Genomic DNA, 12,500 nt, shown 5'->3' on the forward strand with positions numbered 1-12,500 from the left:
AGTTCTACCAGCATTTGGCCGGTTGGCAGGTGCCAGTGTCAAGCCCTGACGCACACGCACACCCCACACCAGCCCCAAATACTTGCACCATCCCTTTTCACCATCCCCCTTCACCATTTATTAGAAATAAGATCTAAGACGGAAGGATATTGGCCAAAAACCCATCCATCACCCATCCCCTCCCCTCCCCATCACTCCTCATCACCACTCACACCTTGGCCAAAACACTGCACTGATCTTGCAACATCTAGTGACCGACCTCACGATTTTTCAACCTGATTCTGATTATGACAGTATATGGTATGATGTATGATATATGATGCGATGAGATGTCGGATGCAGGTGGTAGTACATTGCAAACGGATAGGGGGAATAGGGGAACGGAGTTGCGAAATCGGTTGTTGGAGAGCCCGAATTTAACAAAAAAAGAAAGAATATTTCCATTCTTGTCTTGAATTCCTTTTGTGACTCACCAGAGACTGTGTGGTGGGGAAGGGCTGCAGGTCTTTGGGTTTGGGCAGCTTCGGAATGAGGTCTTCTGGATTCACATTCACCTGTGGAGAGAAGAGGAGAGGAGAGGAGAGGAGAGGAGAGGAGAGCAGAGGAGAGGAGAGGAGAGGAGAGGAGAGGAGAGGAGAGTAGAGTAGAGAAGGGGAGACAAGAGGAGAGGAGAGGAGAGGAGAGGAGAGGAGAGGAGAGGAGAGAAGGGGAGACAAGAGGAGACAAGAGGAGACAAGAGGAGACGAGAGGAGACGAGAGGAGAGGAGAGGAGAGGAGAGGAGAGGAGAGGAGAGGAGAAGAAAGGAGAGGAGAGAGGAGTAGAGAAGGGGAGACGAGAGGAGAGGAGAGGAGAGGAGAGGAGAGGAAAGAAAAGGGGATGAGAGGAGAGGAGACGAGAGGAGAGGAGAGGAGAAAAAAGGAGAGGGGATGAGAGGCGAGGAGAGGAGAGTGGGTGGAGAGGAGAGGAGAGGAGAGGAGAGGAGAGGAGAGGAGAGGAGAAAAAGGGAGAGGGGATGAGAGGAGAGGAGAGGAAAGGAAAGTGGGCGGAGGACAGAAGAGAGAAGAGGAGAGGAGAGGAGAGGAGGTAGAAAGAGAAAGGGGGAATTTGAGAGAAACAACTCAGGTAGGGTTACAAAGGAGGGGTTGAGATACAGAGTATAAAGTGAGTGAGTGCATAAGTGAGTGAGTGCATGACTGAGTGTGTGACAAGTATGTATGTGAGTGAGTGAGTGAGTAAGTGAGTGACTTGCGTGTATGCATGAATGAGTGAGTTATGGACTGAGTGAGAGATTAAGTGTAGTATATGAAAGACATCAGAACTGCATGCAACATGAATAATAAAAACCAGACCCCGGCATTCTGGAACCAGAAGACTAAAGTGGGTAAGTACATAGAAAATACATTTATGAAGCATATTTAAATGCAGTTTTCACTGGCAGTAAATTAATGCAGTAAATTAATTCACAGGGTAAAAATGGAGGTGTACTTGGATAGTGATGACCTCTTCCAAGACAGATCAATAAATACCCCGTGGAGATCATGGCTAAAAGTGAGTCCGAATCAGACCACCACTTCATGACAGTGAATGGGGCAACAAACAAAAACGGTGGTAGAATTCTCTGTAACTTAGGTGTTCAGACTTCTTGACTCGGGCAGTGAATGTACCACCACATGAACATGACGGTCGAACTCTGTAACCTTAATGTCCTCCACATGGCAAAGCATGACATGTACTCACCCGCATCTTGCGTTGGCGAGGGCACAGGTAGAGGTCGAGGCAGCGCTCGAAGCGCTCGTGGATGAAGCGAGAGAAGGCGGGCACGGCGCGTAGGCACTGGAACTTCTGGGGCAGGAGGGGCAGCTTCCTGTCCTCCGGGTCCTGTTGCTCCCATGCCAGTCTCTACAGGAGCAGGGCAAGACACACAGTTACGTCAAGTCAGTCAGATACAGCCAAAACACCGGAAAACTGTGACACAATAAGACGTAAAATTCTTAGTTTTTTCTCCTCAAAAGATAAAGTAAATAAGTGTGTGTGTGTGTGTGTGTGTGTGTGTGTCTGTGTGTGTCTGTGTGTGTCTGTGTGTGTCTGTGTGTGTCTGTGTGTGTGTGTGTGTGTGTGTGAGAGGAGGTACTCTGGAGGGTGTGTGTGTGAGTGTGTGTCTGTGTGTGTGTTTGTGTGTGTGTGCGTGCGTTACCTCCTCCTCAGAGAGCAGATACTCTGGCGGGGGGTTGTAGGACTCCTCGTGTCCCGGCAGTCTCATCTTTGGCGCGGGCACGTGCATCTTGTGGCGTCCCAGGATGGCGTTGGGGTCCTCCTTGGCCCACAGGTCGTAGTACTGGGGCTCAGACTCCTTGGGCCGGCGCGGCTTGATCCAGCCCATCTTGATGGCATGGACCATCTTACCCACCTGTTTTGGGGCAATGGATGAGTGGGGGTTATTGATACTGTTTTTCAGGCTGACCATAAGGGTGCTGGTGTCCGTTAGCCTGATTATCATCGACGTTCAAATCTCTTCGAGACTTGGTCTGACCAAGAGCATAGCAATTAACATTTCCCAAACGGCATGGATGACCAGCCTCCCTTGGTTTGCTTATGGTTGTTTGCTTCCCGACAAAGTGAAAGGAGTTTCCGTATTTTCGGGAACTCAGGAAGTACTTGCATTGCTCTTGACCTGACTAGTCGCAACGCCGATGGAGGGCGCAGCCTGGCTAGGTGTCCGTGGCCGTACCAGTTAGGTTCTGCAGTAAAAATGTTTACCTGTGAACCAGGTACGCTCATACCAGGCTCTGAACTTCTCCGCGCTTGTTCCGCTAAGGTGCAATAAGGTACAGAAATGGGCACCGGCACGGTTGTCAGTGGGCCTGAACACGTCAACAGCGCAATGACTGGGGCCCAGTTTGGGGTCTTCTTTCGGATTCCTATGACTAATCATTTGGGAGCAATGTAATGCTGTGTTGTGCAGCATGCTTTCGAGATCTTTTGCTCCTGTTTGGAAGTAGTGTCTAACCACTTATCGACCCGCGACGATATTCCACTGCATGAATGGCACAAAGAATCTCCCTCTTAACTGGCATAGGTTTACACACCATAGGGTGTTCAGCACAACTATGTTTCTGTTGGATATACTGTGGTGGAGAGGTGTTGCAAGGGAATACGGAGAGGATCAATGTGGCTGGTTGTGAGTGATGATCGGTGGAATCAACCAATTGCCAAGAGGTTATGTGGATTAGTCTTGTAGGGCAGGGGTGGGGAACCTATGTTTCGAGGGCTTTTTACGGCCCTTGAGGCCATAATATCCGGCCCCTGACATAATTAGCTATGCAGCTTCACATGAAGTGAAAAGTGAAGTGAAAGTGAAAAGTGAAAGTGAAAGCCCATTGGGAAACTCCAACTCCCATTGTCATTGTGACACAGCACTCCACAGCACACAAGTGAACACTGCACACTGCACACAACGAAATTGCATTTATGCCTCACCCGTGCAAGGGGGCAGCCCTCAGTGGCGCCCCATGGGGAGCAGTGCGGCGGGACGGTACCATGCTCAGGGTACCTCAGTCATGGAGGAGGATGGGAGAGAGCACTGGTTGATTACTCCCCCCACCAACCTGGCGGGTCGGGAGTCGAACCGGCAACCTCTGGGATGCAAGTCTGACGCCCTAACCGCTCACCCATGACTGCCCTGAAGGGCATTTTGTGAAGGAATCTTAGAAATTATATTTTCAATACAACTAAGCTATATTTTCAGGGGAACTAGTGAAGGTGGGTCTGTTGAAAAGGTGGCCGCCTTCAATAAAGGCCAAAAGTGCAGGAGGAAATCCTGGTTTATGTTGATCGTACGGCCTTTGGAGCACTTTAAGTGACCCCTGAAATGAAAAAGGATTCCCACCCCTGCTTTAGGGAAAAACTCAAAACTCTTCACCTGCTCACCTGTGTCGGGGTACAAGGGAAACAGGTGAGTGGCTCCTCTTTGTAGAGGCAGAACAAATTACACACAGCGCCCCAGGGCAAGACACCGATAGAGTCGCCCTTCCATACGGCCTACAGTACCAAGGTCATCAAAGCATTTGCCCTGCTTGTCTCCCATATAGCCCCACGCCTAACTCTTTGGCAAATTGTGATCATGCTAAAACTCTGTTGGGGCTGCCCTTAACATGAAGTCATTGGTGCAGAAAGAGGGAGTATTAAGTCATGCTAGGGGATACACCACCTGGGACGGGGCAGCCGCGAGCACGGGGTGTCATCGAGAAAAACACACCATCATTTAGTAGGACACCACTGGTGTGGAGTGTGTAGGGTGCACAAGATTGTTACAAGTAAGTAATGATGGGGGGGAGCGACCACCAGGGATGTGGTGGTCGATGAATTGTGGATACATTTTTGGGCGTTGTGGCAGAGTGCGTCTGAGCAGTTACAGGGAAAATGCAGACGGCATAGCGAAGCAGATGACCCGGCAAATATGAGTAATTTTGGAGATGTCATAGTTTATGTAGGAATGAGAGGGTTTCAACCACCTGGCGCTGGGATTAGGGGTGGGCACGTTATTATGGGGGAACACACACCATCTATGCAGTGAAGAGAAGGGGGAAAAAGGGGATTGTAAGTAATGACTGGGGTTGAACCACCTGTGACTGGGGGCACTGTGTGGAATTGTGCAAAGTGAGCAAAGTGTTGGAGGGGGCACTCAAGCAGGAATACCAAAATCGATGACCTAATGAATACGTGTAATGTCGTGGTTTGTGTAGAAATGAGAGGGGATCATCAGACATCTGGGTTCGGGGCGTTACAGGGAGAAACACATACCATCATCTGTGTGGTGCTGAGGGGGTACTGGGTCATTGTATGTAATGTATATAATTGACGGGGATCAAACCGCAAGATGTTTGGTTGGGAGGTGTTGGCAAGGAGCGAGCACGCAGGCGGCAGACCGAAGCGGACACGTACACGTAGACGGGACGGGGGCGAGTACGAGTAATTTTTTAAGATGCCGTCGCTCCGTCGAGAAATGGATCAATTACACACGAACACTGCGCGGACTGAGACGAAGCAGAACCCTCGATGGATCCGTCTTGGCTTCAGGTTCCGTGCTCGCTGAAAAAAAAACCAAGCCGGGGTGTCGTGTGCGTGTTTTATCCGCACGAAAGGAGGTTTTTCGGGGGTGTGGGGGGTCTAATTTCTATTAAGCTTCCAATTTTCTGAGCCTCCCATTACAACAGAATTTCAACACCACTTCCACTTTTACAAAACTGTGTGGGAATCATTACAGCTAATGCTGCACATGTGGGAGCAGTTACTCGGGCCTGAGCCGGTGCGAAACATGAACATTTTTATTTCACTCTGGTCATATTTAAAGTAAATAAAACGATAGCTTTGCAGCGTAAAACCTAATATGTGACAAAGCCCCCTCATGAGAGCGAGAAGGAGCGATGGAGCGCGTGTGTGTGTGTGTGTGCGTGTGTGAGTGTGAGTGTGAGTGTGAGTGTGAGTGTGAGTGTGAGTGTGAGTGTGAGTGTGAGTGTGAGTTTGAGTTTGAGTGAGTGTGTGAGTGAGTGAGTGAGAGAGAGAGAGAGAGACAGAGAGAGAGAGAGAGAGAGAGAGAGAGAGAGAGAGAGAGAGAGAGAGAGAGAGAGAGAGAGAGAGAGGGACGGCCAGGGGGCAATTGCGAAAGAAAACAGAACTCACCTTTTCTTTGTCGAGAAGGGAGGGAATGAAACTGCGCTTGTCCATCGGCCTGTTGGTCACCGGATGAATCATGGTCTCAGAGGTGAAGAACTCTACTGTAGGCTATTAACGAGAGAGAGAGAGAGAGAGAGAGAGAGAGAGAGAGAGAGAGAGAGAGAGAAATGGAGAGAGAGAGAGAGAGAGAGAGAGAGAGAGAGAGAGAGAGAGAGAGAGAGAGAGAAATGGAGAGAGAGAGAGAGAGAGAGAGAGAGAGAGAGAGAGAGAGAGAGAGAGAGAGAGAGAGAGAGAGAGAGAGAGAGAGAGAGAGACAGTGACACTTTCAGGGGGAGCATAGGCAAACACACTCAATACTAATATAGTTACAGAAAGACTCGAGCCATATGGCAAACAAGAACATCTGGACAAATAATTCTCCAAAAAATTACAGACACAACATAAAACTCAAGAACACGCCACTCGGGACACTCAGTCAGGAGTCTCCGCAAACAGGTGGTCCTGAGTGCAACGTCCGTCTTTTTTTTTTTTTTTTAAACAAAACTCTGCCGTTCGTCATGTTTATCATCCCAAACCACGGTCACAGATTGCACACAGACGTGTGAGAACTGACCCATTGCCTGTTTAGTCTTTATAAGCGTCACCACTTAAATCAGCTGGCTGGGAATACCTCATGAACGCTGCTGTTTACTTGGCGAATAGTAGTCGCAAAACACACTGCAACAAATTAGCACAGGCTGTATTGAGTCGTCAACTCTTAATGGCGGAACAAGGTGCTTACAAGTCAGACAGTAGTAATAGGGACATCTCTCTCAACCTTTCATGGCTCTTATTTTCAGATGGTGCTACACTTCATAACAAATTTAGCCACACGTTCCTCCATCCTGGGTGGGGATTCTGAGAACATCTACAGTATAAGTTATACTGTAGCTAACTCGTAGACCTGCAAATAGATAGCGCGAGTGCAATTTAAGAAAATGAGGACTTTTCTATTGGATAATTTACCCCTACCACAAAGGGTTAACTCAACCTGGTTTACTACTGAGCTAAGTTCTTGGAATACCCCCCTGACTACGCTAGCTTTGTTCCGCCTAACTTACTGTGCATGTGTTTGTACTTTCCTGTAAAGTGCCTTGGATAAAAGCAGCTGCTAATTGCAACACAATGTAATGCTTCAACTAGATGATAGCCATGCCACACTAGCTCATACTTCTCGTTAATTCTCATATCAATCGAAACCCCTTAAGAGAATGTTTCACCTTCTCCCCTCAAGATTAGTGTCAACAAGTAATTAACATAGGCCCACTACTACTGTGTGATTTTATCCAAGCCCATTTAACACAAGTCCTATCTGAAGCTAACCTCACTATTAAGCGCAGCAGTCCTCCGTCCTAGCCATGCTAAGCCTTTTTTCCTCCATCCATACTTATTCCTCCTACTAATAGAAAACCCTTAAGAGAGTATTTTGCCCCAAGGTTACTGTCAACAGGCACCTCCCATTGTGGTACTTTATCGACGGCCATTAAAACTTAAACCCTCTGAAGCTAACCTTGATACTAGTGCTAGAGAGTAAGGGTTGCCGTGTGTTGTGTATCCCCCCACACACACTGCTGCAGGGCTAATTGCTCCTCTAGCGCTGGGTGCTTTGGCGTCATTTGTCACTGATGGGGATCAGACTGGATTTGGGTTCTGCGGGTGACTTGTGGAGAGCGTAATGACTCAAACTTTTCGTCTGTAAGGTGCTTTGGGAAAAACTGCCTCTGAAAAATCAAGTGTAATGTTATACAGTAATGCTTCATCTAGATGCTAGCCATGCTAAGCCTTTTTTCCTATTATCCTTATTTATTCACCTACTAATAGAAAACCCTTAAGAGGGTATTTCGCCTCGAGGTTAGTGTCAACAAGCAATTAACAGGATTTTCTCAGCTGTGCCACCCACTGTGGTACTTCACCCAGGGCCATTAAAACTCAAACCCTGTGAAGCTAACCTCACTACTAGCGCTAGAGAGTAAGGGCTGCTGTGTGTTGTATATTCCCCCCGTGCTACAGCAGAGCTAATTGCTAGGAAAGTCAACGCTGGGTGCCTCGGCCTCATTTGTCACTGGTGGGGATCAGACTGGGTTTGGGTTCTGCGGGTGACTTGTGGAGAGTGTAATGACCCTTACTGAGGTTTAGTTTTTTTCTGATGCTCTCCTATGGTAGGTCCATTATGTAGGAACTCATTTATATACATGAATGTTTATATATATAAATAAAAGAAGTGTGTGTGTGCGTACTGTTTTCTTTTTTTTAAGGCTATTTGCTGTTTTTTTGGTATTTTACGCGACAGTTAAGCTTAGAGGCTGGCCGCAAAGTGAAGTTTAAATTCTTTTGGTCGTGTTGGTTTCACATGGGATTCATTTGGGATGAGGTCTTCTTGTTGTTGTCGTGGCTTCTGTTTGTGTGTGTGTGTGTGTGTGTATGCTTTTACCCTCCTCACTTCGTACACATGCTGGTGGCTTCTATGTGTGTGTGCGTGTGTGTCTGTCTGTCTGTGTGTGTGTGTGAGTGTCTGCGTGTGTTTTATCCCCCCTCACCTCATACTCGTTGAAATTGACGTCTCCAAACTGGCCTCTCTGCAGGCGGTTCACTAAGTCCACCTGCTCGTCCGAGAGGCGGATGTCTGTGCCGGTCTTTTTGTCATTCACAGTGCGCCTTTGAACATAGAAAAATGAGAACAACAAATCATAAACAAAAACAATTACCTAACACAGGAATGCAAGGCTCGACATCGTCAGCAGCTAAACGCAAATGTCAATAGTTGGCATCACTTTGAAGCAACTTGACGCATGACGCATTCAGGCAGACTAAGAACCTTGCCGGTGCCCGTTCCTGCACTTAATCGCGAACTGGAGGCCATGTTCACATTGCAGATGTTGGCATTTGCGAACCGGAAATTTGATTCACAATTACACAAAGTTCAGAGCCTGGTATGGACGCAGGCGGTTCGCAAGTGAGCACTTTAGTGCCAAACGTAGCCGCTGTGGGCACGGTTCTGGTCGGCCTGAAAACAGCATGACTGTTACGTCAACAAGCCTGGCTCTTTGGTGTAGAGGTCAAAGCCCCAATTTTAGGATCCGAGTACGAGTGCCAGTATTCCCCTTTGCTACACCAAGACCAGACATTGGCTGTATCTCAAAGTCATGGATCCTGGCCTTGCTAGGACGTGAAACGCCCAGTGATTGGATACTCTTTGGTGAACTCCCCAGAGTATCCAATCACTGGGCATTCCACATCCTAGCAAGGCCAGGATCCTTGACTTTGAGATACAGTCATTGTTTTTAAGACAGGATTTCGTTCTCCATCCTACCAGTAGTCAGGGTTCTCCATCTTGTCCAGGAACTCATCCAGCTCGTCCTTATTTCTGATTGGCTTGAAGATCTTCTTGCCCTCCAGGTCGTAGCCAATGTGGGGGTAGTCATTGTACCACTCCATGGGGATGTTGCCAACCGTGTTGCGGATATCCTGTGAAGTACAGAGAAGACAGGAATATTAAAGTCTTTATTACTTACAGTAAAACACTGTAGCTCCTGAAAATGATTACATTTTTAGTAATTGAGTCTTAATGTGTTTGGGTTGATTTCAAGTGCCAGGAGGCTGAGCAAAGTGCATTGTTCACAGCGAGTGCACAATTTGTACAAGTTCACAAATTCATGAAAGAATGGACAATGACCACTACTTGAAATTACAACCTATGGAATCTGTGTTCTTGGTCAACACGGACTGTTTCGGTATGCCAAGCACGGGCACACAGAATCAAGTTTCAACAGAGAGTGGCTCACGCACAGAGACAAATACCCTTCCCTCATGTCCGGATCTCACTCACACTCACACTCACAGCGTTCCTTCACTCTCTCCTTCACATTATGCAAAGCTGTATGTAGGCACGCACAAGGCCAGCGGCCCTCGTTTCCGCCAGGCGGTTTTGAGTGAGGCCCGGCGTGCTCTCACACTCATCATGGTGCGTTTTGTGTGTCGGCCTGCAGGGCCGTCTTCCTCCCCGGCCGCCCCCGCTCGTGTGGTTGCATGGATTAGGCCCGGCGGGCGGGCGGGCAGCCCTAACACACTCACTCTCTCACACACACACACAGACAGACACACAGACACACCGACACACACACACACACACAGTCACACTCCCCTCCCCCTGACCACGCAGGTGGCTCCAGCACCAGGGGCTGAGGGAACCCACAGCGTGGCTTAGGGAGGAAGAGGAGAGCTTGTGTGTGTGAGAGAGCTTGTGAGTGTGTATGCGTGTGTATGAGAAATGTGTATGTGTATGAGAGAAAATGTGTGAGTGTGAGAGAAATGTGTGAGTATTAGCGTGTGAGAGGAAGTGAATGTGTGTGTTAGAGGGAGGGGGATGTATATGGTGTGTGTGCATGTGTGTGTGTGTGCGCGCACGCCTGTGCCTGGGCATGTGTGTGCGCCTGGGCATGTGTGTGGGACGTGGGGGTGGGAAGCAGGCAAACAACTCAGTTCCTTTGCCTGCAGCCATTTTCAAGTCAGGAGTGTGTCGCTGCATTGTGCTGTGATACCATTACACAGCCTTAGCAGCTATTAAAACAAAAATGGACGGAGCAAACGGCATGGTCTGAAAATAGAGATTTCTTTGTCTCAGAAACAAGGCAGAGACATGCACACATAAACCCTCACACACACACGCACATACACATACACACACACACACACGAGAATAAGACAGCTGAAAGTTCTCAGAGGTTGTGGCGTTGCTCTTTAAAGTGGGGAGGCCAGCACCTGTAAGTGATTTCAATAAAAACACCCCTACCATATCCAATTAGGAAAGAGTGGGCAGCCCAGTCACGCTTTTTCTCACAGGCACAGTCGGAGAGAGGGCCAGCTGGAGAGACGCGACCCCTCCCTTAGGGCAGGCACCCTTCAAAGCCTTCCTCCCTCTCTCCGTCTCGCTCCGCGACCAAAAACGTGCCGGGTGATAGGCTACTGGGTCGGCGCAGGGCCTTGTTGTTTTCCTTCTCGGCTGTCTAGTACGCTATTGGTTGGTTTGGGTGCTCAAAAGGCATTTGATTGGCCGTTTCGGTTAATAAGGCTTTCGAAAATGCCTCCCCACACCGTTTGGTGGTTATTTCTGTGATGTAATGTCTAGGGAGAAAGAGAGAGAGAAGTAGGGTGCTACATCTCGCTTGATGGGCGGAATCAAAATTTTTACTTTGGCTCTCAACAGCATCCGCTGAGGGTTTTCGGGACACACTGGTAGTCTTGAAGAAGCAGGTTTTCGGATGATAAAAAAAATGAGAGAAAACACACTAAAAGAAACAAAGTCCAGAGCCTAATGTGATATTTCCTGAAACGCAAACCCACCCTAGAACCAAAGAAAGAGCAGGTTCTGGAAGGGGGGGAAAAAAAGAAGAAGAAGAAAAAAAGACAGACGTACAGATGTTTGGGTGACCTCTCGAGAGGTTACAATAACAAGATCCGCTGAAGAGAGAGTGAGACAAATCCCCCTTTTTAACAAATGCCACCATTAATCTTCTGAAGATGCTATACATCTTAACGAACAAGGTTCTCAACAGACTTGTGCAACGCAGAACATATAGCATTTGGTAGGACCCCAACCCCCTCCCAAAAAAACCCCAGAACCCACCACCACTGTCATGTATCAAGCAGCCTTTGGTAGTCAGTCTGGGCTGAATTAGGCCACACTGGAGCAACAGGGCTGGTGGCCACTGATGACACCCACCTGCTAACAGCACTGGCGGACCAACAGACTAGCACAAAAGTTCAAGTCCTGCCGTTTAAGTCCTCCCGACTGTGCTTTCAATTTCACTAAATACCTCATCTACCTGGCTAAAGAAAGTGTGCTTGCTAATTGGGATCAACTGGGTGAAGTGAAATGGGCTGGAAAGAATATGAGGTTGGACGCTCTTTCGCTGTAAAACCAGAATGGGATGTCTACCCGCCTACGCTTGCCTGTGACCCGGAGGTCTGTGAGGAGGGTTGTAGCTGTGGTAAGGGCTGCTGACAGGCTTGATTGGGCCCGGGACAAAGCCAGGCAATATATATATATATATAATGTAATCAGGCCCAGGACAACTGATCCCTTTGTCCCCACCCTGTTGGCTTCCCTGGTTGTAGTAGCGGTGAAATGACTGTTCCTCCCAAGATGGGGTAGGGGCTGCTGCAGACAAGGGGCTGGGGTGGACTACAGCAGACCAGAGACAAATGTTACTTTTCACCAGCTCCAGGAATCGCTCCCATCTTGACTTCTGGGCACGGAGTCTCGCCGGCGTCTGTCAAGGTTCGGGTTTCACCGCCTCTCCTCCTCCTCCTCCTCCTCCTCGCATCCCCTCTTCACCCGCCCCCCCTCCTCCTCTGACTTAAAGACAGTCTTCTGAGGGGGAAAAAACGAATGCCGCCCGTCAAAGAACAGGTGAAATTCGAGAAAAGATAACACTATATGCCCAAGACGTGTCTATATATTTATTATATACATATGAGCGTTTATGATTCCTTGCTTCTCTCTTTTCCCCCACGCTCTGTCTCGGCTTCTACATTACTCAACGTTGCGTTCCTGGGTCCAGTGGCTCTGCTCCATTATTACCTCCATTACTTGCTGGGGGGGTTGGGAGGTTGGAGGTGAAGAGAAGAGGGGAAGGGAGGAGTGGAGGTGGAGAGAAAAGGGGAAGGGAGGGAAGGTGGAGGTGGAGGTGGAGAGAAGTGGTGGGGGAAGTTCACTTGCCTCGACCGAGCTGATCGCTGCCAGGGAAGGGGAAGGCGTCTCGTTGTGAGGAGCAGTGTGGGATAACTT

At 48.6% G+C, this 12,500-nt stretch overlaps 1 protein-coding gene across 1 annotated transcript in view; it reads right to left on the reverse strand.

The window, feature by feature from the left end:
- Positions 1-12,500, reverse strand: part of bop1 (BOP1 ribosomal biogenesis factor) — a 111,888-nt gene that overhangs the window by 36,007 nt on the left and 63,381 nt on the right. The window contains exons 4-9 of the mRNA XM_063185730.1: positions 9,024-9,178; positions 8,251-8,368; positions 5,681-5,782; positions 2,196-2,408; positions 1,739-1,900; positions 474-554 (exon numbers count right to left, since the gene is read on the reverse strand). Of these exons, the coding sequence (XP_063041800.1) occupies positions 474-554; positions 1,739-1,900; positions 2,196-2,408; positions 5,681-5,782; positions 8,251-8,368; positions 9,024-9,178 (831 nt within the window). The remainder of the gene's footprint in view (positions 1-473; positions 555-1,738; positions 1,901-2,195; positions 2,409-5,680; positions 5,783-8,250; positions 8,369-9,023; positions 9,179-12,500) is intronic.

Source organism: Engraulis encrasicolus, chromosome 20 (genome assembly GCF_034702125.1).
Source record: "Engraulis encrasicolus isolate BLACKSEA-1 chromosome 20, IST_EnEncr_1.0, whole genome shotgun sequence".
Classification (NCBI taxonomy): domain Eukaryota; kingdom Metazoa; phylum Chordata; class Actinopteri; order Clupeiformes; family Engraulidae; genus Engraulis; species Engraulis encrasicolus.